The sequence below is a fragment of the Peromyscus californicus genome, unplaced genomic scaffold (genome assembly GCF_007827085.1).
Source record: "Peromyscus californicus insignis strain IS unplaced genomic scaffold, ASM782708v3 Scaffold_7__1_contigs__length_154581171, whole genome shotgun sequence".
Lineage (NCBI taxonomy): Eukaryota > Metazoa > Chordata > Mammalia > Rodentia > Cricetidae > Peromyscus > Peromyscus californicus.
Window position 1 is genome coordinate 102,245,314 of NW_026294595.1, and position 27,545 is coordinate 102,272,858.

Sequence of the window (27,545 nt, forward strand, 5' to 3'; positions counted from 1 at the left end):
TTTCAAAGAGTCAGCTGAAATCAACAGGCTTCATATTTTTAAACTCCCAGCTTAAAAAAAATAGCATGGAGAGGGGGCTGATTTAAAATAAACAACCACTATGATGGGACACCTCGTGCAGCCTTGAGGCAGGCGAAGGGCTTGGACTTGCTTCTACTGGATGTGCCTCCCCATAGAAGAACTTGCTTTCTTGTTGGGGGGGAGTGGGTGGGACAGGCTGGGGGGGTGGAAGGAGGGAAGGGGGGATCTTTAATGGTGTGTAAAATAAATGAAAAATTTTTCTTAATAAAAAAAAAAAGAAAAGAAACAACCAGGAAATATAGTCCTAAGTATTTAAATTAGTACTAGTTTTTGAAATAAAACTAGAGGGCCTTTTTTCAATTGAGGGTAGCATTTTTTTTTTTTTTTTTTTTTTGGTTTTTCGAGACAGGGTTTCTCTGTGTAGCTTTGCGTTTTTCCTGGAACTCGCTTTGGAGACCAGGCTGGCCTTGAACTCACAGAGATCCTCCTGGCTCTGCCTCCTGAGTGCTGGGATTAAAGGCGTGCGCCACCACCGCCTGGCTGAGGATAACATTTTAAGACATAAAAGTCAAACACCATATAAGACTATAAATCAGGCCAGCGCTGATTGGACTAAGAGAGCCTTCATCCAGTGACTGATGGAAGCAGATGCAGAGATCCACAGCCAGGCGCCAGGCTGAGCTCCAGTAATCCAATAGATGAGAGAGAGGAGGGATTCTGTGATCAGGGACCTTGAGATCATGATGGGAAAACATGCAGAGATGACCAGCCACACTAGTGGAAACGCATGAACTGTGGACTAATAGCTATGGAGCCCCATAGCACTAGACTAGGCCCTCTGGATACGAGAGACAGTTGTTTAGCTTGAACTGTTTGGGGGGCCTCCAGGCAGGGGGATTGGGATCAGTTCCTGGTGCATGGGCAGGATTTTTGGAGCCCAATGCCTAGGGTGTGACACCTTACACAGCCTTGGTGCAGGGGAGAGGGGCTTGGACCTGCCTCAGCTGAGTATGCCAGGCTCTCCTGACTCTCCATGAGAAATGTGGGATCGGGGGTGAGTTGGGGGAGGGAGGGAGAAGAGGGAAGAGGGGGGTATCTGTGGTTGGTATGTGAAGTGAAGAGAAAATTTCTTAATAATAATAATAAAAAGAAAAAAAAGACTATAAATCAGTCTATAAAGCAGAACTCTAAGTTCATTTGGGATAAATAATTTGAAGTTACATACAAGTCTTACAAAAGAGAACATACAGAAAATGGACAAATGGGGGTTCACTAAAAAAGAATACAAGCCTAGCCCCGCCCCCCACCCCCACCCCCCACAAAAAAAGTGGATATATTTGGCCTAATCAATAAGAGAAATGCAAATTAAGACTACAGGGAAATACGATTTACCTGCCAAACCAATGAGTCAAAAGCCTGATGTCAGGTGGCAGCGGCACAGGAACAAGGCCTTGTGGACCCCGGCATAAGACTATGGGGGCTAGTTGTGGACATTCCCAGCGCTTGGGAGGCAGAGGCAGGCGGATCTCTAGGAGCTCCAAGCCAGACACAGCTACTTAAGGAGACCCTATCTTAAACCAAAAGCAAAGCAAAGCAAAAGAACAGCACATGGATGTAGGCAGAACCTTTCTGAATAGAACTCCAGTAGCATAGGAAAGGAGACATCGGCAGAGTGGAGACAGCTTACACAGTGGGGAAAAAACTTTCCCTCACTGTAAATATACAGAATATTCAAAGAGCAATAAAAAACTACATGCACGCCCACACACAATCTGCCAGTCAATAAACGGGCTAACGTGAACGTTCTCGGAAGTTACAATGGCCTTCAAGTACATATAAGAGAGCATTCCATATTCTTAGCCACTCGGGAAACACCAACCAAAACTACTCTGAGTCTCTCACCCTCTTCAGAACAGCTACCACTAACAAGAGACAAAAATGCTAGTGAGGATGGTTGAAATTTAACCCTGTGTGGCCACTGTGGAAATCAGTGTGCAGGTCTCTCACAAAAGTGAAAACAGAACTGTTTATGACCTGGCTATCTCACTCCTGGGTATACTAAGGAGTCTATCTTCTACCAGAGAAATCTGATCATCCATATTGATTGCCCCTCTCTTCACAACAGCAAGGAAATGGAACCAGCCGAGATGTCTATCAAGTGATGGCTGTGTAATGAGAATGTGGTATCATACAGAATGGAGTTCTATTCAGATGTACATCACGAAATTTGTATGAAAATAGATGGAGTTAGAAAGTATAAATAACTCAAGTTAGAAAAACACAAAACGTGTTTTCTTTCATATTCAGACCCTAACTTACATGTTTACATGCATATAAGTAGAGTCAACAGTAACAGTAGGCTACGAAACTACAAAGACCTTGAGAAGCAAAAAGAAGATGTTGAGGAAGGAGGAAGGGACATGGACAGATGAGATATGAAAACAGAAAGTAAGCTATGGGGGAGGATGTGTTAAGAGTACAAAGCAGGGTGGGCTGGAGAGATGGCTCAGAGGTTAAGAGCACTGGATGCTCTTCCAGAGGTCCTGAGTTCAATTCCCAGCACCCACATGGTGGCTCACAACCATAATAAGATCTGGTGCCCTTTTCTGGCATACAGGCATACAGACAGAACACTGTATACATAATATTTTTAAAAAAAGTACAAAGGGGTGAGAAGGATGGGGGAGAAAAATCAACAAAAACAAATTTTGTCTGAAAGTGCCATAAGGAAACCTAATCCTACATATGCTAATTAAACATAAATTTTAAGTCTTTTTGGCCTACTTTGGACTTAAATAGGTCAGTGTTTAGAAAGGTGATTTCTAGAAAGCATTTAAATTTGAATCATTCTCATAAAAACTTGTATACAAAGAGCAACCCAACTGATTAGCCTGCTTCACATGAGTCTCCTTTGTCGTTTTGTTAAACTATTTATAACAACTAGGGCACATGGACATATCTTATGGGCTTTATTTTTTAACATACATACATAAATAAAAGTGTGGAAAAAATAGGATTCAAAATGGGAGGGAGTTTTAAATTTACAAAGTGTTTTTTTGGATAAGGTCCATATCCATATTTTATTTTTTCAACCGCTTATATTCTGAGAGCAGCACAATTAGCCTATTACGCAGGGTCTTAATCTTGTTGGAATACTGTTGTTCAAATAATTTCTTCAGCTTTTGTCTCAACAAATCCAAAGATGGAAGATGATGACAATCCGGTATGTTCAACATGGTGTGAAAGAATTCCTCCCACATATCCAAATGAGGAAGCCTGAAGAGACAAAGTATCACAATGGAAAAAATGCAATGTTGAACACACGCAGCAATCTGTTCCTGCATCTATTTCCCATAGGTGTGGACATGTTAAAAGAACAGCTCTCACCCATTTGCATCTTAGCAAATCAAGAACCATCACAAACAGGACGAATTAAACATCCAACCAAATGTCTAAACATACCTCGTTCTAAAAACATGATTTAAAAGTCTTCTAGCAATAGTTCTTCAGTAGAAAAATCACCTTTAAAAAAAAAAACTATCTTCTTTTGTTTCCTGTGTACACCACACTGCCAGAATCTGATAATCTAGTTACGTGGTTCTGATAAGCCTAACTGCATATATGGCAAGATACTTGGACAGATAGGCTGCGCTCTTTAGGACAGAGCTTACACTTAAGGGTCTTAGCCACTTATAGTAGTTAAAGTTAACTAAGAAAAACTCCAAAACAGGGAGAGAAGGCCCTGGAGAGAAAACAGACACACTGAAATCTCGCTCTACATGGAAACCGAGAAGGAAACTTTGGGCTTTTTTTTATGCTACTGGCAATAGAGAGAAGCCTTCTGAACGCTCTGCTCCTTTGACAATGGGCAAGGGAAACAACAAAGTGAATGAAGTACTTGCTGAACTGGATGGTTCTATACAGAATAAAAAACAACTAAGTTTTCTTTTGGGTTCTGAATCTATAGTACATGATGTTTATAAAATTTCTGCAAACGCTTTCCCTTTTCTGCTTTGATAGTGGGTGGAGAGAATGAGAGAAACCTCAGTCTAAATTTTTTCAAGAAGGAATAAACATGCAAATTCCATTAGGCTAACATGAGTCATTTTTTTTTTCTGTAAACGTTTTTATATCTCAAAAAAGTTAATATGGTATATGGAAATGTACTTGAATAGAATAATCAGCTTCAATTCAATACCACCAGAGGTATGTTTACAGTGTTACTTTAGGGACAATGCTGACATGATAAGCTCCAGACCAGTCACTAACCTTCAAGTATTTTATAAACTAAAGTCACATAGGGCTGGAGTTTAAAACCCTGTCTTGTAATAGAAGTTACCCCATTCTATTTGTAATTTACAAAACAGCTTCACCTATATTATGTTTGCTTATAAGATTTGAGCAAAGCAGAACCACCATTCTCATTTGTATAAAGCATTTCCATTTATATAAAGAAGAAAACAAGCAAACAAAACCCCAGGGCTCACCAACATTGACTTCACTTACAGTAAAGAGAAATAGTCAAGATAAGGATGCTAACCCACATGGCCAGGAGCTCTCACTGGTTTCACAAGGCACTGAATTTGCTTGGTGCCTAATGTCAGGAGTATGCTGTTACCACACTGCCCAGGCTCATTTTCTGGCTAGATAAAAATCTACTGTTTTGCTGTTATTATTATTTTTTTACTATAGCACCAATGCCAATAACCTACCTTCTAAAAAGACCTTCAGGCTTCCAGACTCCTCCTTCATTTTTTACTTTCATATAAGTCCCAAAGAGCATACAGTATATTGTTGCAGCAACTCCATAGTAATCAACCTATGAAGAACACAGATATATGCAATGTAAACAGTAACTTATATGTGAGTATATTAAAATACGTCTCTAACTTAGAAGCTCAATAACCACAGGGTTTTTACATTTGCAGAATTCTCAAATCCAGTGATTTGCTTCTCTGAGTGCTTATTCAAGCTTTCAGTGAGGTTTCTATGAACACAAAACACTAATATCTCTGAGGTAACCCTTTGGGAAGCTCAATCTTCATTTAAATAAAGTCCTCCTCAAGTCCTTTGTTCCATCACTTGGTGCAAACACAATAATCTCTCAGCTTGGCAATTGCTCCAATTCTATCCCCTGGGACTCTGGTGGTATTGTGTGTATCAATGCCTCTGTGTGATGTGTTCATAATAAAAAAGAACGTTCTAGTGTGGTCCAAATCTGTAGGATAGCAAACTATCTACAATCCAACCCCAGATCAGCATTTATCTACCTGAAGCCTTACTGGGAGTAACTGACTAGATATAAGTCCCCCCCCAACCTGTGTCCCCTTTATTATGGTCTTCTGGAAGCCACAGCTCTTATCTGGAAACTAGGAAGTTGGTTTAACCCAGGCTCAAAATCTTTACATTTACCCTAATTAGTAGTATCTACTTTACTTGCCAACTAATATTCTACTTTGTTAAAAACTCTGAAACTTTCTCACAGAATGTATTTGCTTTTCTGCTCTGTTGACAGAATCTGTACTAAGAGAGGAAGACTCTTCAAAAGTAGAATTTCTTCTTCCTCTTTCAGCCTTACATTCTACTTTTCCTTCAATGGCCAAGAGACCAGTTCAAACTACCTGGAGCTCTAAACTCATTTTGAAAGTCTGATAGGTGTAATAAAGAACATGTTTTCAAACCTCTTGCTTTCCTTCCATACCTGGTAGTTCCATGGCTTGTTACTGAGCATCTCAGGACACTGGAAACCAGACGTTTCACACTTTCCTGTAAATGCAGTTCCCTTAGGGAAAAGTTTCATATCTATACTCTGACCCAGGTCAATCAGTGCCAAGCCAGTAGCCAAGTCTTCATGATCCTGCTCCAAAAATCTACATTAAATACAAACAAGGACCAGGATCCATGAGCACAAATAACAAAAGGATAGTAGTGAGATGTTAGGGAAGAACTCCACAAGAGTGTCACACTTGCCTGTGTCCTAGTATGAAGTTATCTGGCTTAATGTCTCCATGAATGATTTCGCAGCTGTGGACTTGTTCAATCATGTAAAGCATTCTGATAGCGAAAGTGATGACGAGAGCCTGGGGCATCACTTTTTCTGGGGTATTTTTATAGAGGTTAATGGCATTCTAGAAATAATGCAAATGTAGAGGATTAATGAAATTTTAAGTCAAGGGCTTTACACCTGCTTTCTATTCCAATAAATGTTCCAATTGTGAAAAATAGTACAGGTAAAAATCAGAAATGCACATGCATTTTATGTTCATGCCATGAAAATTAGATACTTACTAGTAATGTCCCATAGCTGTAGAGCTCCCCTACTAATATGCTGCCATTCTGGAATAAGTGAGCAGAATAAAACTTGATGAACATGTGATGCACTGCTGGCTTCAGTCTCTCCATCAGCTGCATCCCAATGTAGAATTCCCAGGAATTGGCAGGTTTCTGAACCTGCAAATCAAATCAGGGATGTGATATGCATATCCTTATCCATATTCTGTAAAAGAATAGCAAGAAAGCAACTCCTCCCAGTTAAGGATGTGACAAAAATCGAGGACAAGCCAAGGACTGGTCAGCAGTATAGGGCTTGCAGGATAATCTTAGTGGTAAGACAATTCTGAGTCTTCACAGGATATCTGTGTTTAACTGTTGACTGAGGCCTCATTGACATCAGTATTTAAAGGGGAGGAGGTAAGGGAAGATAACTTCTAAAATTCACATCTACATTATACAAGAAGTTACTCAGATCATTTACCTTCAAAATACATTTCTGTTTACTTTTGGTATCTTTCATATCTCCATGAATAGCTTCATAGACTTGGGCAAAGGCCCCTTCTCCAAGAAGGTGATTCACATAGACCAGCAAAGAACCTTGGAAGACAATGATTGACAAAAAGCTATAAGGACTATCAAAGTGAAGAATTCCTGGTACCTGAACTACTTTAATAAATTAAATTGGATATGATCTGGGGAAGGTTTCCCAGACTTAAAGAAAAGTAAACCATATACCTGCCATGAAAGAGCATCCTGAACAAATTCTCCGTAACAGTGGGGTGAGGGCAGCTCTGATGGCCCAGTATACTTTTTATGTGTGGCCTTGGGTCCTGGCCCTTCCATTACCTGTTCTGCCTGCTCTGTACAACTGTTGAGGTATTACAAAGACTATGTAGAAATCTGCAATGCTTTTTGGAGAATATACATATTTTACAGGAGAATAAAAAAGACATATAATAACTTTATTAATATTTGTAATAGTTTAGAATGGTTAGGCCAATTTTGTATATCAGAAGAGTTTGGGATTTAGGTAGTTGTGAGCTGCCCAACATGGACACTGGAACTCAAACTGAGGTCTCCTGAAAGTGCTTTTTTGGTAGTGGTCAAGACAGGGTTACTCTGTGTAACAGTTCTGGCTGTCCTGGAACTCGCTTTGTAGACCAGGTTGGCCTTAAACTTACAAAGATCCACCTATTTCTGCCTTTTGAGTGCTGGGATTAAAGGCATGTGCCACCCCACCCGGCTCAGAAAGTGCTTTTAGCCTTTGAGCCACCTCTCCAGCCTGGAGTACATGTTTTTTTGTTTTGGTTTTGTTGTTGTTGTTTGTTTTTTTTCAAGACAGGGTTTCTCTGTGTAGTTTTGGTGCCTATCCTGGATCTTGCTCTGCACACCAGGAGATCCGCCTCACTCTGACTCCTGAGTGCTGGGATTAAAGGTGTGCACCACCACTGCCCGGCTGAGTACATGTATTTTTAACTCTGAAAAATTACTGCCAAATTAAAAGTCCCAAGAGCAATCATAATTCTACTATCACAGCTTAACAAAATTTTTCAATACTGTAGATATTAACTCTTTCTTGAAGGCAGAAAGGGTAGGAAAATCTCAGAGTTACTATCAGTTTCTCACAAACAAGAATTCAAAGTTCTATTATCCATATAATTCTTACCCAGTTGGAATTCTGTCTTGGGCTTGATGGCTGGAAGTTTACACGGCCACTCAAAAGCATTTGAATAGGAACTCACTGGTTTAGACAGTCCAGACAGAAGTTTAAGAATCAATTCATCATCCCATGGGTTCTCAATAGTAAAGTCTTAAATAGGAAAAATAAAAAAGAAACAAATTCAGCATTCAAATATTTCAACAGAAATGTTAGATAAATAAGTAAAGGTATTCATTAAATAAGCTTTCAAAATCTTACCCTATGTAGAGCACTGATTCAATAATAAAAGAAGCTAAAATTGGTAGTTCTGTCATTATTGTCACTTTAGATCTACAAATTTAGGTGACTATGCAGCTATGATAAAGGGAATCAATTAGCTGCTTCCTGACTCATCTGGAGTTGCAGGATTCGTGCCTTCAAAAATTAAACTGCATGCCTTTAAGTACACTTGGACACTACTAATTAGTTGCTTCTAGTGCTCAGACACATACTCTTTCACTGTTTCCCCACTAATATACAAAGTACACTACCTACATACGATTTGCATGAATGAGAACACTGTGTACACAAAAGAGAAAACAATCCCTAAAGGAAGACAAAGCCTTGTCTCCAATTTCATGTTATAAAACATTCTATCAGTGGTGGTTTGAAAAGGCTACTCTCCAACATGGAAACTACTTTCTTAGTATAAACAGAACATAGTTCTGAGATTTATTAACTCATTTAGTTCTTACAGTAAGTCTCTAAGGTGTAGTATAACCTTCACTTTAAGATATATTTATTTTAATTTTTAATGTGTATAGATTTTTTTTTCCTGCATGTATGTATATGGAAAGACATCAGAACCCCTGGAATTGGAGTCCCAGATAGTTGTGAGACCATGTGGGTGCTGGGAATTGAACCTGCGTCCTCTGGAAGAGCAGCCAGTGCTCTTAACCCCTGAGTTATCCTCCAACTGACTTCTACTTTAAAGAGGAGCACCATAAACTTGGTTGGGGAGATGGGAATTGGAGCTTCGTCTTAGAACTTAGTCTATTTCCAGATTCTATGTTCTCAATCACTATGCAAGACTTTCTGTATAAACAAGGGACAAAGGAAGATGCCTCTTAATATTCGGTCTTGACTGATGTTCTGTCACATATAGGGGTGAGGGTAACATTAGATTATATGTTTGACACATAGTAAACTCTCAACCTGAACTCTTGAAAAACAATTGTTTTTGAAGGAGTTATTTGTATGTGTGTTTGCCCGCATGTGTGTATGTGCACTATGTGTGTACCTGGTGACCAAAGAGATCACAAGAGGAGTTCACATTCCCTGGAACTAGAATTATAGATGGTTGTGAGCCATCATGTGGGTGCTGAAAACCAAACCTGGGTCCTCTTGAAGAGCAGTAAACAGTTCTCTTAACCAATGAGCCATCTCTCCAGACCCCTAATTCCTTTTTCTTTTTCTTTTCTTTTATTTTTTGGTTTTTCAAGACAGGGTTTCTCTGTGTAGCTTTGCGCCTTTCCTGGATCTCACTCCGTAGACCAGGCTGGCCTTGAACTCACAAAGATCTGCCTGCCTCTGCCTTCCAAGTGCTGGGATTAAAGGCGTGCGCCTTTAACAGTAGCGATCTTGGTGTCTTTCAAGATTAAAATGGATTGACTGATCTCAAATGTGTTAGTAGTGAATTATTTTGTGATGCAGTTACAAGTTTGTCTAAGTTTATTTTCTATTCAGTGTATTTAACTCCCCACTCTGAGTTCTTTCATGGAATAGCTTTTCTATGCTATTGTTCTTAAGGCATAACTAAGATTGAGCATGTGTGCATACTTGGAGCATTGACATTTCCAAGTGAACTAGTCTGCATCCATTCAACTTGGAGTCCAGCGCTGGCATCTGGTAGGTCCTCCATGGGCACAAGGTCAGTGCTTGTGCATTTATAAGCCTCAAGGCCAAACACTGCTTCCTGCGTGAGTACACCACCTGTGGCAGGCTGGCTAGGATAATGTAAAGATGATGAAAATTTCTCCTGAATTGGACTGGATGTGCAAAAAAGAGAAAACAAAAACTTCACATGATTAGAAGCCTATTAGATTTGATCAAAATAAAATAGCTTCCTTTCATTCTAAGAACACTATTCAAAATTATCTCACAGGTTGAGTTGATCAAATAACTTTCATTAAACAAATATGTGTAAATACTGAAGCTACTAAGATATGAATATGAACAGAAATAAAACCAAAGCCATTTAATGTATTAGGTAAACAGGTAAGGTGATATATTTGGTATTTAATAGGAATTGTAGGAAGGAATGAGTTTTTTCCCCAAAGCTACATCTAAATAGCACTACTGTAATCAAGACTTGAGTGTTTTTCATTCTAAAAATGCGTTATTTTACAACACTAAGACAAACAAAATATCATCATAATCCAAGAAGATTCTGATACAATATCTCAGCTCACACTCACACACACACTCACACACACACACACACACACACTGAAAGGATTCTCATTCATGTATCTTTATTTGTGATTTCACCTATGTGCTAAATTTGTAAAATCTACATTAATACTTATGTGATTTTGCTGTAATTTGCAAGCTTACAGCACAATGAAAAACTGTCAGTCCTGGTTCAGGTCAAATAAGTGATATTTTACCTTATTACTTCAGTTCTCAGCTGTCTTTGTTTGTGTGTGTGGTATGGTATCATGGAATTCATGTACTTTTAATCAGCAATTCCATAAACTAGAAGCTCTATGACTTTAGATCAGCAATTTGTCCCTGAGACCTGATTTCCTCATTTATAATAAGGGTTTAACAGAGTAACTGTCATGACTCAAGTTATTGCAGGGATTAAGAGGACACAGCACATAGAAAGCATAAATACCGTGCCTGCATTATAATGTATGTATCTGTTACATGCACCAGCCTAATCAAATACAATGCAATTTACTTTTTTTTTTTGGTTTTTGGTTTTTCGAGACAGGGTTTCTCTGTGTAGCTTTGCGCCTTTCCTGGTACTCGCTTTGGAGACCTGGCTGGCCTCGAACTCACAGAGATCCGCCTGCCTCTGCCTCCCGAGTGCTGGGATTAAAGGCGTGCGCCACCACCGCCCGGCGCAATTTACTTTTGCAGCAGTACCTAAAGAGGCTTAAACATCCTATCCTATCTTCTCGTAAGAGGCACTGGTTTTCTCAATTAAATGAGTGTGCAAAGCACAAATTATGTGTTTTTTTAGTTTTGCAACAGTTGACCCATCAAAAGAGGATTTATAGCTTGAATCCTGGAATGAATTTCAGAAAATGTTAGCTCAGGGATCTGTTACCCAAGCTGCTTCTCTAACTGCCCTGATATACCAAGTGCTTAGATTCATCACTGTGTTTACATTAATAAATAATTACCTTCTGACTTAAAGCTACCATTGAATAAAATCTTACTAGCCTTAGCACATTTGAATACAGTATAATACTCTATCTTAAAATGCAATGGAAGAGGAGAGTGACAAACACAATACCCAAGCTTTCTGTCTTTTGAGTGGTCCACCATGTTTTCTTTACAAGAATCCAAAGCCACATGTGTATACTGTGTGGCTACCATATTTTCTGAAATATAAAAACATCATAGACAGACATATTACATACACATGTAGACACAAACACCATTTGATATGGTCACAAAGGCTGGAACTCCTTTTCATACTGACTTTCACTATAATTTCAAAACAGTGCCCCATAGTAAAAAGTGCTATGATCAGAAAAAAAATTACTTAGGATTCAAAGAATAAATAGCAGGTCCACTCTAGGCAGGATGACCAGCCCATAGACAGTCACTGGCAGGAGAACTTGATATGAGGACACAGAGGCAGACTAAAAGGCTGTAACCCTTCCAATGGGCTTTATATAGAGTTTTGTGTGTCTTTCAGTTTAACAAACTGCTGAGTCATCATTTAGTTGACTGAATGAATTTAGATACTGGCAGTAATTAAATCACTGTTCCTTCTAACTTAAAAGCAAAACAATTCACCTTTATTGACATGACAATAGATGGGGCAGAATTATAGACTAAACTTTACCAAGTGGTTTAGTACTATGCAATCCTATCTGTTTATAAACAAGTACTAATACTTATTAATATGAGAACATTAGCTTCTATTTACAGAACCACAGTGGTAAATACCCTAAGAATAGTAACTATCGGCACTTCGAAGAACTCTTCATAGATTAGTTTTCAATTTGAAGAACTTAAAAAAAAAAATTTACTTGAGCAGCAAACTTGTGATGGCATTTAAAAATAGTCCAAGTATGAACTAACTTCTCCTTTAAGATTGAGAAAAGGAATAAAACATACTGGGTTAGTACTCTAAGAAAATATCCTTATACTCCTTAGTCAATGTTTAGGTTTTTAGGTCACAATCCCATTAGAATATCTTCCATCTAGTGAAGTAAAAATTTCGAGCAGTTAATTACTGTTCTTAAAATTGTGTTTGTGTGTGTGCTTTAGTGAGTGCACGCCAGAGCATATGTATGGAGGTCAGAGGACAACTTGCAGGAGTCATACTCTCTCTTCTCGCATGTGGGTCCTGGAGATCAAGCTCAGGTCATCAGCCTTGGCAGCAAGCACCTTTACCTGCTGAGCCAGCTCAGTACCTTGGTATTGCTTTGGTAAACAATTATTCTTTCTAAAAGTCCTGACAGCTGTAAGTCAGCTAGTAAACTGACAGTTATTCAAAGGGCACAATGCTTCCAGATATCACAGTTTGTACCTTTTAGATAGGAACTTAGTACCTAATGTCTGTGTTCAATGTGGTAACATTGGAGATAAATTCAAATGTAGATCGTTTACATATTTTAAAAATTATTTCATGTGGATGGGTGCTCTATTTGTACGTTATGTCTGTGCATCTGAGCATGCAGTACCTACAGAGGCCAGAAGAGGCTATGAGATTCCCCTGGAACTGGAGTTACAGACTGTTGGGAGCTGCTATGTGGTCCCTGGGAACCAAACCCTGAAGGACTGAGCAGTCAGTGATCTTAACTGGTGAGCGATCTCTACAGCTCACACATGTATATCTTTATATAAAAGTTACAGAAGACATGAGGTTGAAATGAGGACTGATAGGAGTTTTATAATTCCTCTCTTGAAATCATCAGATAAAAATATTAAAATGTGATTTTCTCTGCATAGTATACTTGTCCATATATCTAAAGTGATAAAATTTGAAGGTAGATATATCATGGACAAAAACTGGTTATTCATTACTAATTAATATATGTTCATTGTTTCTAATATTTAAATAACTTAATTTTTTTGTAGTAGCCCTTTCTTTGCTATCACAATACAACATACTTCTGTTGGATATACACCTTTAAGTGACTGTACAGGTTTTTTCCACTTTCTACCTATTTATTAAAATTTTAAAATATAGACTATGAAGACAGAATGTCAAAAAAACAAACAAACAAAAAAAAACCCCAGCAAAAACAAAACCAAAACCATGGATACACACATAAGTGGATTTTAAGGTTCTTTACAGTTTAAACAGTACACTTTTGCAGAAGATACTAAAATAACTGAACACACACCTTTATCTTCTGGAATCTGCACTGAATCTGCTGGGAATTTGTGAAACGGTGTAGACGAAAGCTGGGGAGCAGATGTAAAATCTCCTGTACTTTTAGAACTGGGAGCTAGGGTTTTGTTGTATCGATAACCGCATACTGTTGAATCGTCCACAAACTCATCAATGTGAGGCATTTCCTACAACAGAAGATGAATTGAAAAGAGCAACGGCTGCTTTGTTGATGAACTTGACACATCAACATTTTAAGTCTGGCCGTTAACGTAACCGTGGAGTACCAACAATTCAGGAGGGTGAGGAGGTAAAGAGGGTCGCTTGAGCTTAGGAGTTCAAAATCATCCTGAACAACATAGTGAGCTCCTGTCTAAAACAAACAAACAAGCCGGGCGGTGGTGGCGCACGCCTTTAATCCCAGCACTCGGGAGGCAGAGGCAGGCGGATCTCTGTGAGTTCGAGGCCAGCCTGGTCTACCAAGTGAGTTCCAGGAAAGGTGCAAAGCTACACAGAAACCCTGTCTCGAAAAACCAAAAAAAAAAACCAAACAAAACTCCAAATATTTTTAAATTGAAACAAAAAAGGAAGATTTAAAGAAACATAGATATAAACCTCTTGATTTTAGCAAACTTCAACAGAGCTGTGTAACAATTGGACATGTTTTTACCTTGTAAAAATTCATTAAATTTGAAGAGTTAGAGATAGTAAAGGGTTGTTTTTCTTCATTATGTTCCCTTTAATGGTAATCTTGTCCGAAGTGTGGTTTATTTAAAAAAAAAAAGAATACGAGTAACTGGAGCCCTTATTTGATTTCTCTGTTTCCTCCCCAACCTCCAACATAGGTCAACACACTACACATGGCTGTTCTGTCTACCCAGCCGCTCCTGACGACAACCACCTGTGGAAACAACTGATCCTTTAGAATAGAGGTCAGGATCTGTGACTGTGCCTCTAGTCTGAACTATGGAGGCTTCTGTACTAGGCTTATAGATTTTAGAGAGGCTATCAGGGGCCATCTCATTAAACTTTGGGAATATGTGTCATAAACACACCTTACTATTAGTGAAGTTAACCCAATCACTTGGTCAGGTATCCCTGAGGTTTTCTTCACTAAATTATTTTTCCTCTCCCCCTGGCTTCTTTTGATGCAAATCACCATGACCTGCCCATACCGAAAGGGAGGTAAAGTAAACTCTACCTGCCAGAGGGCATCATCAAAGAATTAGTGGAGAAATACTACATTTACTTATTTGTGAGTGTGTGTACTTGGTACACACATGTACCTGCTCACATGTGGACGTCAGAGGACAACTGTGAGAGTCAATTCTTTTTCTACCATGTGGGTTCCAGGGATCAAACTCGGGTCTTTCAGGTTGGTGGCAAATATCTTTACCTGATGAGCCATCTCATTGGCCCTCTTGGAGAAGTGTTAAACCAGTCTAGTAATTGACAATTTTGAAAAGATGCTTGGGAGCTATGCAGATACTGTTTCTTCTCAGTGACATTAGTAGTCATCCACGGGCCTTGCCTATAGCAGTTACTATCTTAGTGTTCTAATGGTGACCTTCTAGATTCCTTGGAATGCTTCTGTAAGGGAGATTTGTCCCCTCTACCCTATTGTATAAATATGGACACATATCCATACAGTATTATTTCTTGGGCTATAATTTAATATTACTTTACTTATTTGCTCTTTCAAATCATCCCAGGTTTGATCACTGACTTGTTCAAGTTGGTTCCTGTGCCACCCACCTCACTTTACAAAAACATAAAACCAAAACAATCACATTCTTAATTTCTGGCACAGGCTACCCCACACTCATCTTCTATTTACCCTGGCATGGCCTATAGAATCAGACATTTCTTTAAGAACATAATTATAGGCTAAGTTTTAGAATCGGTGGGGAAAGAGAACTAAACTTGATAAATCCCTTCAGTTCTTAAAATGCCACATAAACATTTTATACATCACATTTTTTAAAATAAATTCCACCATCCCTTCCAGTATTGAAGGAAAAACTGAATGGTTATAAACGCACCAGTTTCTGCTCAGCACCAGCATACATAGAAAATGTACCTTTTTTGTTTTTTAAAGTATGTAGTGGAATAATTCAACGAAATACAGTTTTGAAATAGTTGCACTGAATCTAATATCTGGTCCATTATTCAGGAAAATTGTAAGGCTAAGTAAGCAGTTTATCAAAAGATTGAGAGCCTCACAATAGTTAATTCAGTAGAACCTATCATGGACTTAAAACAGGGAGCCAGGGTTCAGCAGCATGTCTCAGAAAGTGTAAATTAACAGCGAGGAATCCTTGTTGGTGTACCATTGTCACAGGGGCATGTGGAGTATGGACAAAAAGCATAATGGGAATACGCTGGGCCATGGTGACAGTCTAGATGCAATGGCTGTAACATACAAGAACACTGCGGGCCAATGAACAGGTGAAATTTGTCTGCTGTGGTGTACTGTTGGTCTATTTTTCTCAATTTTCTGGGTTTTTCACTAATATCCCATTGTAGGTCTTAATTCTTACGTCTAAGAAAAAATATATACCGCTGGGTGGCACCTCCAAGCTCAAGGAATGACTCTTGAGAGGTAAGGATCACATAATTATTTTTATTTTCTCTACTTACTATAGAATTCAATTTTGTTGACAAATACATTTTCCATACAACATTGGATTTTCCAGAAGTTGTATACACCTTATGCCATTTGATAAGCATAATCATTTGGTAAAAATAAAAACAGATCCTAAGACCTATTTCACTGATAAAGCAGAGATTTACTTACATTTGATGTTGAAGGAAATTTGCTGACAGAGCGTTCTCCAAAGGTCCTGGCTCCTGCAGGCTTATTTTTAGGCTGTGGTAAGCTAAAGAAAGATTTGTATAATTACGAATCATAAAACACACTGATGAAATAAATAAGCTTAAAAGTGTTAGAAAAATTTGTCATTTATCCTACGTAATGAGTTAGTGGTTTTACAGATTCCTTATTTTTATAGCAATTATACCAAAACTGGGTCCAAACTGAATTAACTGTAAACAGAAGATATTTTTATTATACTGGGCCAAATTTAAGAAGCAAGTGAAAACAAGGACCTTGGCCAGCAAGATGTCTTGGGTATCAGGTAACATTTAAGTCTTATTTATGGTGCCTGTTCTAGATATGGATATCACTTCTGCAAGCTGGTCATGCTGTCTCTTTTCTACCTCAGTATGAAGTTCCTCCATGCCAAGATACCTGTAACTCACATAGCTTCATTTGTTTTAACTTACAGTGAAGATTCCTGAAAACACCTCATTCTATGCCCTGATCTTGCTAATGGGATATTCTACCTTAAAACATTTTCTCTGTGGTTATTACTCAACATAAGCCACTTTCTGTTCTACTTTATTGGCCCTGCACTTTATGGATGTACAGGCAGATTCATCCACATTTAATATAATTTCAAATCTAGACAATCCATCTGTTCTCTGCTGTGGGATGGTCTGTATGTCAAGTGTGCTGCTGATTGGTCAATAAATAAAACACTGATTGGTCAGTGGCCAGGCAGGAAGTATAGGCGGAACAAGGAGGAGAAAAAACTGGGAAGTGGAAGGCTGAGTCAGAGAGACACTGCCAGCCGCCATGATGACAAGCCGCATGTAAAGATGCCGGTAAGCCACGAGCCATGTGGCAAGGTATAGATTAATGGAAATGGATTAATTTAAGCTGTAAGAACAGTTAGCAAGAAGCCTGCCACGGCCATACAGTTTGTAACCAATATAAGTCTCTGTGTTTACTTGGTTGGGTCTGACGGCTGTGGGACTGGCAGGTGAGAGAGATTTGTACTGACTGTGGGCCAGGCAGGAAAACTTTAGCTACAGTTCTCTGACAACTTATAACTAGATTACATTTCTTCTTCAGCTGTGCTTCTGCTACAGGAAGTCTGTTGTCTTGGAACTCATGCATAGCACGTAAGAGGCTCATTGGTGGCATCAGTGGAACTCCAACCCAGATCACCCTATCTCCTTACTGCCTCACAATGTCAAGTCCTAAAAGCCCCTCTGCAGCATCTTATGGCACGTGATGACATGTATTCCACCCCCACCCCTGAGTTTATTTTGAATAGACTTTTCTTTACCCATAATTTTCTTTGTTTCCATCTTCAAAAATAGAAAAAGCAGATGACAACGACATAATCTTATTAACTCCCCAAGCTCCAGAAGATACTGCATTTTCTGCAAGAAAACACAAACAGCATCTCATTATTATCTTGTGAAAAGGCATTATCCTTTAGCAAGCAACTTCAGCTACATATAAGAAAAAGTACTGAAATCTTCAAAAAATACTAGGTCCTACATAATGACATAAGCTACTTTGCAGTGAGGAGAAGTGACTGATTCATGGTCACTGGGTCTAGCAGTTAGGGCCCAGTGGAGATCTTGTCACAAACAGTGCAGTGTCTGCCCTCCTATAATGTTGCTACAGAGCTCACTCAACAAAAGTGCACAAAACAAAAGTTGTGGGGATTTTTTTGTTGTTTATGTTCTTTAAGAAAAAAAAAATTAATGTTTGAATGTTAATTTCCAGTCTTCCCAATTCTCACTAGACTCTACTTATCTTTGTCATGATCTTTGGCTTCCAGCACTGCTGGGCTCCAGACTCCACCTAGACATCTTTGTCAGGAGGTGCTTAAGTCTCATGTTGAGAACTTAATTTCCTGACTGTTCCTACCCATGATGCTTTTGTTCTTTAGCACTCATTATTAAATAATAACAAAAAATCCAAATTAACAAAAAAACCCAAACCAATACCACACGCACTGCAACCTTTTCAATGAAATTTATTCATTCCCTGCTCTGACAAGGCACACTATTCAAAGGCAGGGCCATATCTAAATCTTGATAATACCTATAGCAACTTCCTGTGATAATGTGTACTTAAATTTAAGGAGAAGCTTTTAAATAAATCATTACTTTGAAACTGGGCTTCAAATGCATCTTCATTTTGATCTAGAGAAGGCCACTCATCTTTATCATCAGAAATGTCAGGAAGTGTCGGAGCCTGAAACATATTCATGATGAAACCTTATAGAACAGAAAAAATATATGTCAACAGGTTGCAAATCAGTTTTTATTAATTTGTTGGAGGCACTACGCATACAAACAAAATATTTTACCTAATGCTTCCTTGGTGTGCACAGTTGGTGATGGCTGCACTTTGGATGGTGTTGCTTGAACCATTCCCAATGACGTGTTTGGAGTTGTATGAAAAGAATTAATGCTGGCAACCTTATTTGTTTCACACACTAGCAAAGGAGTGGGACAAAATGTACTATCAGTATGCCATTCAGAACACATTACAAGGCACACGATTGATTACAGTAATTATAATTAAAAAGTTTACCAATGTCAATAATTATTATTATTTCCATTATCATTGATTAAACTTTTCAATCTTTGTAATAATACCATGAAGTAAGGTCAAGAATTGTCCTTTTATAGGAAAAGAAATAAAGGTCACATCAACTTAGGAGTTTTGTCATGAAAAAAATCCTTAGCTCACAATATACCAACTGCTACTTGCTTATGGTCATAGTGTGAATCATTTCTTCCCACTATGTTGTGAATCTTAAGGATGTTTTTCATTTCACTCAGCTGGTGTTTGCTCAGACTTTATTTCTCTTTCTCATTCTCTTCTCCGTGCTCATCTGGAAGTACTGACATCTTGGTGCTTAGAACATAACAGGAATATTGCTGCCTGAAAGCTCCACATCTGTCATTCATTCCGCCTGAAACAGGCTCACCAAGTTGGCTGCTTACTTACCAGTCCTTCCTAGTCACCTTCTTCGAAATCTAACTATAATTACCCCATAATAATAAATAATAAATCACCCTATAATAATACCTCTTTTCTTGTGGAAATTCTCACCTTTTTCATCATGACTACCTAGCTAACCACTCAGAACTATGCTTTGCATTTAGCGAGAATGAACAAAGTCTTGGTGCAATAAGTCTCTATTTCAAATAGTCCTGCTCCTACTGTTAGTGGAAGGCATGCCAGTCATATAAGGAAAGGAAGTGAATGACCAAACTGTGCCTTTATTATTTAATGGACAAAATTATCTTCTATGAAAATGCCTCCACTGTGGTACCAAACAGAATATAATATACTAACTAAACTTTGAATCACCTTTCCCATCTAACACATTAACTATGACTTTCAGATTAATACACTGAGAAGCTTAATAGAAAAATGCCAAAGGATTCTGAACTAGGAAGATGTGACTAATAAACGAATTTCTATTGTTGCCCAAAAATTGTCTAAGGCTTTAAACATCATTCTTACCCTCTGAAGAGGAAAGCCTTCCTACACCACAGTCACAATACAGACACTTAGCAGACCAAGTCTACCCAAACAGGTTGGATGAAGTTAGTATAATGCAACGCTACCTTCTTTTATTTCTGGTCCACTCTGTGGCATGAATTCATGAATACTTTGATTCACACACCTGGAAGAGAAATCTCTTGAGACACACTGAAGAATAAAAACACTTTATATATTAGAATTTTTAACTAACTCTCAAGAAAGGGTGAGGATAAAACTGCTTAGGGCCATGGTGTAAGTAAATGAAATATTTATTGCCTTTGAGAATATTAATTCTTTCAAATAAAGATAACCATTGAATGTTTTTGTGCTGAATGTTTTTGTGCGACCTACTGGATCTGCATTTCAGCACACTAAACCATCCCTCCATGTGGCAAGACAGAATAATGGCTTCCCAAATTCAAACACACTTCATTTATGGTGCATGTTAAAGGCCTAAGACCTAGTTGCAGGCACTGTGTGTTAGTGGAACTAGTACTTTTCTTGTACTAGTTACCTGGAACCACTAGTGATGCCCAGATTTTAAATTAACAGCAAGGAGGGTGAAGGAAAAAGGCAGCAAACCACTTACATAACAGTTTGCTTTTTTTTTTTTAAGATTTATTTATTTATTTATTATGTATACAAAGGAGGGCACCAGATCTCATTACAGATGGTTGTGAGCCACCATGTGGGTGCTGGGAATTGAACTCAGGACCTCTGGAAGAGCAGTCGGTGCTCTTAACCTCTGAGCCATCTCTCCAGGCCCCAACAGTTTGCTTTTAAACACACTGTGGCAGTCAACCTCATCTGCCTAATACTGCCAGAATTCTCTTAAAGAACCTTATTAAAATGTTAAGCAAAGAAGTGCAAATCACTTTTATTTTTACAAATTCCTATCAAATCACAAGTTAAGTGATGAATAACCAAAGACAAAAATGTAAAACAAGAAATTTGTTGTTATTATTATTTCTGAAACCTAGAAAATTTCTTCAAAACTGGGGAATATTGGGAGATAGATCTTGGCACAAAGAATCATCAGCACAGATCTCAAATAGCTTCATAGCTTCTGAAGGAAGACAAAGAAAACATGAGAACATATGTCAAATAACTTTCTGTGCAGTAATAGTGTGACAGGTATGTAGTCAAAGCTAGTAAGTACTTTCAGTTTGCAGTTTACAGCTATCTATTCTGAAGGTACAGAGAAACTGTCTGAAGTTTATAATTCAAGAAAAAAGTACAAAGTAAACAATACTGTAAAAGAAGTGTGGAATTAAGTCTGAAAGATTCAAGGTCAATATTTTGAGAATCTTTTCAACATAATTACAAAATTTTAAAAAACAAGAACCATTCATCTTTTACACAACATACTATAGATCATGAAAAGAAATTATACATGCCATTCACATTACTATCACCTCCAGAACAACATTTAGCTTACCTGGAGTCTGTCATTGACTGGCCACTTACAGGAATAGGAAGAGTTGGCTGGCTGGCAGCTGGGATCATCAAAGCACTGGTAACAGCATTTACCATAAGAGAAACAGAAGGTGCCTCCTGTGGTTTCTCTCCTGAGTTCTCTGAAGTCTGTTGATTGATGGATGGAAGACTTGGAACTCTTGGTTCCTGCCGGGAACATGTATTTGGTCCCATGCATACTGAATTAATCTTTCATGTTGAACAAAAAGACACAAAACAAAACAAAACTAGGAAGTCTTGAATATTACTAATCAGTCATTAGAGCTTCTCAAAATACAGCAACAAAAGACTAGCCTCTATGATGGTTTCTTAAACACGGACATACCAAAAGCTTATATTAAAATTTTTTTTATTATCGTTATTATTTGTGTGTGTGTGTGTGTGTGTGTGCATTTGTGTACAGGCATACACACAGGTAAGTCAGGGGACAACTTTTAGGATCTGGCTCCCTCTTACTTGTTGGGCTAAGGTCTTAATTCTCTGCACCACATATTCCATTCTAGCTGGCTCACAAGCTTCCAGGTAATTTCTCTGTCTCTGCCTCTCATCTCACTGTATGAGGGCTGGGATTACAGAGGTGTGCCACCATATATGGCTTTTTTTTTACATGTGTTGCTGGGATCAAGCTCAGGTGATCTCGCTTGTATAGCAAACACCTTCATTGGCTAAGCTATCTCTCCAGCCTAGCATCTTACACTTTAAACCACTGAAAAACAAATTGGCTTCTATAATAATATCAGCATTTAATAAGTAGCTCAGTTGGACATAGCAGCTCATGGGAGTCCAAGATACAGGAGAACTGCAGGGAGGCTGAGGCTAGTCTGGTCACCTAGCAAGTTCCAGGCCAGCCGAGGCCAGTGTGAAACCCTGTCTAATAAAACAAAAACAAGAACGGAGGAGTGAGAAACAATACAGTGAGATCAAAGTGGAAAGGAGACTACTAGGAGCAAAAGAATACATGGTAAATGGAGGGCCAGAGAAAAGAAAAGGAGGGCAACAGAAACAAAGTATGACAATGTCATATGAAACCCATTACTTCTTATGTTAAAACTATAAAAAAAAGATACTTGAATCACAAAACAAACAAAAAGTGTCCTATTTCTCTTTACTTAGTTTTGGGAAAAGACTAAAATTAATGTTATCAAATTTTCACAGTGCTCTACTCAGATCTTCTTAGTAGCCATTTTTGTATTTAATGAATAGGATATATTTATATTAATTTCTACAAAGGCACATGGTCCATAAGAGGAAGGATAAAAAAAACTCTTAAAATATCTGCTTTTCTATTTACACGGAAATAGAATGTAATAAAAGACAGAAAGGCTAATTCCTTATCTTACAGAAGCATTCTTACAAATTCTAAGAGTTATCTTAAGCTGGATGTGGTGGCATATGCCATTAATCACAGCTCGTCAGAGGCAGAAGCAGGGGCATCTGTCAGTTCAAGGTCCATCTGGTTCACATAGCAAGTTCCAGGTCAGCGCATATTAAGAATCTGTCTCAAAACCAAAAAAGAAAATCCAAAACCAGTAACTTAAATGACCTACCTCGCAAGTTAGTAAAGAGTGAAAACAGTCCCGACGCAGGTCAACCACCCCATTAGAAGTACCACAGATCTCAGGGTCTCTTGTACTTTGGGCGACTACAGAGACTTGATTGACATAAGTATTTCCACCCTGTCTCTATATTTCTTTGCTCATCCTTTTTTTTTTTTTTTGGTTTTTTGAGACAGGGTTTTTCTGTGTAGTCCTGGCTATGCTGGAACTTGCTCTTGTACATCAGGCTGGCCTCTGCCTTCCGAGTGCTGGGATTAAAAGTGTGCACCACCACAGTCCAGCTCATTCCAAATTTTATACATCTTTCTGTATCAAATTATTTTAAAACTCAGTAAGATTCCTAGCTACATTAGAATAACTATAAAAACAGGGCATAGAGAACAACAGCTAGTAGTATTAGTGATAAGCTGTAACAGTGAAGAATGTGGACATACTTCAGGCCTGTTCTGGGAAGTAGACAGGTCCTCCTTGTGAGACAGCTCCACCACTTGATGCAATTTCTTGTGAAGTTCATCCATTTTCTGTTTCAACAGTTGCTCTTCAAAAGCATTTGCTTCTTTCCTTTTCAAATAATGTCTGTCTTCACTAACTTTAAGAAACATTAAAAAGCATGGTTTGCTCTCAAAATCTCATCAGAGTATTGCATGCAAAATGAGCAAAAGGTCACAATTTAGGACAGATATTTTTAAAATCAAAGTTTTCCATATTTTTTTCGATTTTAGAACTGAAACTTATATTACCTTTTAATTGTAATCTTTACCTGTCCTCACCACAATTACTATTAAATACGGTCATATGTTATATTTAAAAAAAGCCTGTTATGTGATCAATAATACTCAGCAATGGTAGTCTAATACTAAACATTTCTTATAAAACAATCATACTGTGCTACAAATCACTTGAAAATGATTTTCCACTCATTCTTATTTCTAATTACTTTATCTTACATATGTGTATATGTGCTTGTGTTCATGTGCACACGTATGTATGTATATATGGCTCCAAAGAGCCTCAGGAGGCATCCCTTCGGTTTTGTTCTCACTGGCCTGGAGCTAATCGAGGAGTCTAGGCTGCCACTGCTACCCGAGTGCTGTGATTACAAGTGTGTGCCATAACACTTGTCTTTTTAATGTAGTTCCTGGGAATCAAACTCACATCCTCATTATTGCATGGCAAGCATTTACTGACTGAGTTATCACCCCATCCACCAATGTCCCCCACTTCAGATTTTTTAAAAATGTAACTTTTCAAAGGAATATTGAAGCATTAAAGGGCACAAGTCCCAAGCAAGGTATATATGTGGAGGTCAGAGGACAACTTGCTGGTTCTCTCCTCCTACCACGTGGGTCTTAGGGTCAGAACTCAGGTAGTCATACTTGGTGACTTTTAATTTTTTTTAATTATGTGCATGTGTACATGTACATGTTTGTGATGGTGCCTACAGAGGCTAGAGGTGTTGTGTCCCCCTGGAGCTGGACGTTACAGGGTGTTGAGACACCTGACATGGGTGCCGGGCACTGAACTCAGGTTCTTTGCAAAAGCACTAGCAGCTCTTAACTGCTGAGCCACCTCTGCAGCTCACCTCTTCAGGAAAACGTGTACTAGGGTCAGACTTCAAACAAATTTCCAATAAAAATCAAATCTGCTTAGAGACTACAGGTTGTGGCACATGAACAATTCGAAATGTGCCCTCCAACAAATACTGACTTTTCTCTAAGTTGATTAAATATAAAAATAATGAACATATGGGCAGTTTAGAGAGTTTGCCGCTCTTGCAAAGTTCAGTTCAGTTCCTGGCACCTGTATCAGAGCACACAACTTCTTCTGGCCTCTGAGGACACTGTACTCACATGCAAAACCCACTTACACATAGCTTTAAATTAATAAAATCTTTAAAAAGGTAATGAATAAAAGGCTCACATAGTAGATCTAGTCCAAATAACCTAGAGGGCATAAAACCCTGAGTGGAACCAAGGTTTATTTTCCTCTATATTGTTAGAGTAAAAACATTTTACTTTAAATGTGCCTTTATAGTAAAGGCACATTTCCTTATGAGGAACAAAAAGTAGTGTTCACTCTATAAACATAAATAACCTGGCATGCTGATCAGAAGACTACTTCTGCATATTTGTTTACAGTAGATACAAACTTGGAAAATCTCTTCTGAACCTCAGTTCTCAATCAAATCAAATTCACACAGATGATAGCAAAATGCTGCCTATTTCACTAATGCAAGGGCAACACCAGTAAGGATGCTTACTGTGGTGCTGTTTCAACTGTTATAAGTTCAGCAATGGAGCCTATGGTCAAGCCTTGCTGCTAGGCTAGTGTCTAACAAAGACTTCTAGGCTTCTGACAGAAGGAGCTCAAGACATTCTTTCTCTCGTCTTTCATTCAATTATGTGATTGCTCATCCTTTAAAAAGGCACAAGATAAAACAAGATATTGAGTGCAAATACCCCACTGTTCATGCTTTCTCCGTTGATTGTATTTCTGGGCCCTTAGTTCTTCAAAGGAAAATTCTGAATCCCCACGAATAAGCTTTTCCTTGCAGTACATAACAACCTGCTGAGTGTCAGTCTTGGGTGCCACAGATGAGCTGACAGAGCATTCTGATTTTGAAATCATGATCACTCTTTGTTCCCTACTGGGGAGAAAGACACCATTTACAACAGTGTGCTAAAGTAACTTGAAGGAAACTTAAGTAATAATGTATTCATTGTACTTGCATATTAGACTCTTTATCACAAGCAGAAGGTGTCACACCAAAACATTCTGAGCCCTAAAAGACAGAAAACAAACATGAGCACTCACTTACCAAAGACAAACCTTCACACAAATTACTTCACAATCTGAAAATGCTCCATGAGAAGGAGCCTCTTAATCTCAAGTAGATTTACATGTTTATAGAAATCATGATTAATAGCTGGAGCTTTAATTGACATTATTTTTACTTAACTTTTAAAACTGAGGTCCCCCAAAAGAAAACACTTTAAATTTAAGACGGTAAAATTCCCTTCTGGTATTTTTTTACTCTCAGAAGTTCCCAATAGTAGCAATAACCCAATTATTTATTTATCAACAAATATTTATTGATATTTCACAAATATCATACAATGAGCTAGGTTTGGGGAATATGACCAAAAGTAACACTCATTTCATCTGTGTAAAAATTTAGAGTAGGAGAAAGAATGAGGGTGGAAAACATTCTAAGACACAAATTGTGACAATCTGCACAATCTATCAAAGTTAGACATGCATGTTCTACGTCTAGGAATATACCGAATTAGTAAAACAGACATTTAATCCATTTACATTGGATTAAGCTACAAGAAGGTCCTAAAGAATGATTGTCCTATGAAAGAGAAAGATGCTAAGAAACATAAAGCTGAAGAGGAGATTGGAGTATTTTTATGTTTATAAGTAGGCAAGGCAGAAGAGATTTAGATGGGTCAAAAATATTTAGGGGGATGAAAAGTAGGCACAAGTACGAAGCTACCTTTTCCCAGGCAAACAGCAGAGAAAGATGCAGTTACCTATGTAATGGTTGGTAGCAGAAAATGAGAAGATATCTTCTGCTATGTTGCAGAAATACTTTGTATTTTTATAGCTATGAGAGTGAGATAGACACATCTCAAATTTGAGGAGAATGAAGTTTAAAATCACAATAATTTGGTATTAAAGAATTAACTGGTAAGTACACGAGACATATAATATCAAGAGTGGTGTGGAACATAGGGAAGAAATGCTTGAAAAGTGCCAGAGCTCTGGTTGAGGTTATGTGCATAAATGTTTGAGGTTCTGGGTTTTTTCTAAAGCTGGGCTCAAAAACCACCAAATGTGATCCAAAATAGGGATTTCCCGGACCTACAAAGAGGCCAGCAGAACAAATAGAGGATATTAGGAAGAAACTGCAGACAGGGGTTTGTGTGGCAGGCAGGTGTCCTTAAGTCTGACAACAAGCTATATTGGAGTTGAACAGATAGAGGATAAAAAGGCTCAGCGCTGCCATGGAGTGGTGGCTGAAATGGAGGTCAGTCACAGGAGACAGGGTCAATGGAGTAAGATGCAAAGGCAGACATAAAAGATAGCCAGAATGGCTGTCCAATAACATCCCTGATTTCTATACAACATACAAATAAATGTCCTTGTTACCAGACTCTTAGGAACACAGGCTGAGTTTTTTCCTGGACTTGACTTTGTTGTCACGACTTGGTTTAAAATCTGTGCACTCTGAAGAGTTTCTGAGGTTGCAGCTATAAGGGAAAAGAAAGTGAAACGAGTAATAAGTGAAAAGTAACATTAAATAGAATTAAAACAATACATTCCACTGTTCTTTCAGTATGTTGTATTTAATAAAATCTATTTGAAGCTGGAGAGATGGCTCAGCAGTTCAGAGCATTTGTTCTATTGGAGGACTGAGGTATAAGTCCCAGCATTCACATGGTTCACAGTCATCCATAACTCTAGTTCTAGGGAATATGATACCCTCTTCTGACTCAGGTGGGCACTAGGTATGTATATAGTGCAGACAAACATGCAAGCAAAACACTCATACATATAAAAGAAAATATCTAACACATAAATAAAAAATTACTTTAAAAATCAACCCATTTTAAATTGTCACAGAAAATGGAC

At 38.2% G+C, this 27,545-nt stretch overlaps 1 protein-coding gene across 1 annotated transcript in view; it reads right to left on the minus strand.

Annotated features, from left to right (window-relative positions):
• Window positions 1-2,971: 2,971 nt before the first annotated feature.
• Bub1 (BUB1 mitotic checkpoint serine/threonine kinase) overlaps window positions 2,972-27,545 on the minus strand; it is a 32,609-nt gene continuing 8,035 nt past the window's right edge. Inside the window, exons 6-25 of the mRNA XM_052725796.1 lie at window positions 27,063-27,163; window positions 25,637-25,689; window positions 25,367-25,551; window positions 23,342-23,496; window positions 21,314-21,540; window positions 19,959-20,017; window positions 18,686-18,814; window positions 18,483-18,593; window positions 17,648-17,744; window positions 16,312-16,393; window positions 13,528-13,702; window positions 11,460-11,547; window positions 9,773-9,981; window positions 7,961-8,104; window positions 6,776-6,891; window positions 6,310-6,471; window positions 5,992-6,149; window positions 5,723-5,891; window positions 4,734-4,840; window positions 2,972-3,297 (exon numbers count right to left, since the gene is read on the minus strand). Coding sequence (XP_052581756.1) covers window positions 3,102-3,297; window positions 4,734-4,840; window positions 5,723-5,891; window positions 5,992-6,149; window positions 6,310-6,471; window positions 6,776-6,891; window positions 7,961-8,104; window positions 9,773-9,981; window positions 11,460-11,547; window positions 13,528-13,702; window positions 16,312-16,393; window positions 17,648-17,744; window positions 18,483-18,593; window positions 18,686-18,814; window positions 19,959-20,017; window positions 21,314-21,540; window positions 23,342-23,496; window positions 25,367-25,551; window positions 25,637-25,689; window positions 27,063-27,163 — 2,723 coding nt within the window. The 3' untranslated portion in view covers window positions 2,972-3,101. The remainder of the gene's footprint in view (window positions 3,298-4,733; window positions 4,841-5,722; window positions 5,892-5,991; window positions 6,150-6,309; window positions 6,472-6,775; window positions 6,892-7,960; window positions 8,105-9,772; window positions 9,982-11,459; window positions 11,548-13,527; window positions 13,703-16,311; window positions 16,394-17,647; window positions 17,745-18,482; window positions 18,594-18,685; window positions 18,815-19,958; window positions 20,018-21,313; window positions 21,541-23,341; window positions 23,497-25,366; window positions 25,552-25,636; window positions 25,690-27,062; window positions 27,164-27,545) is intronic.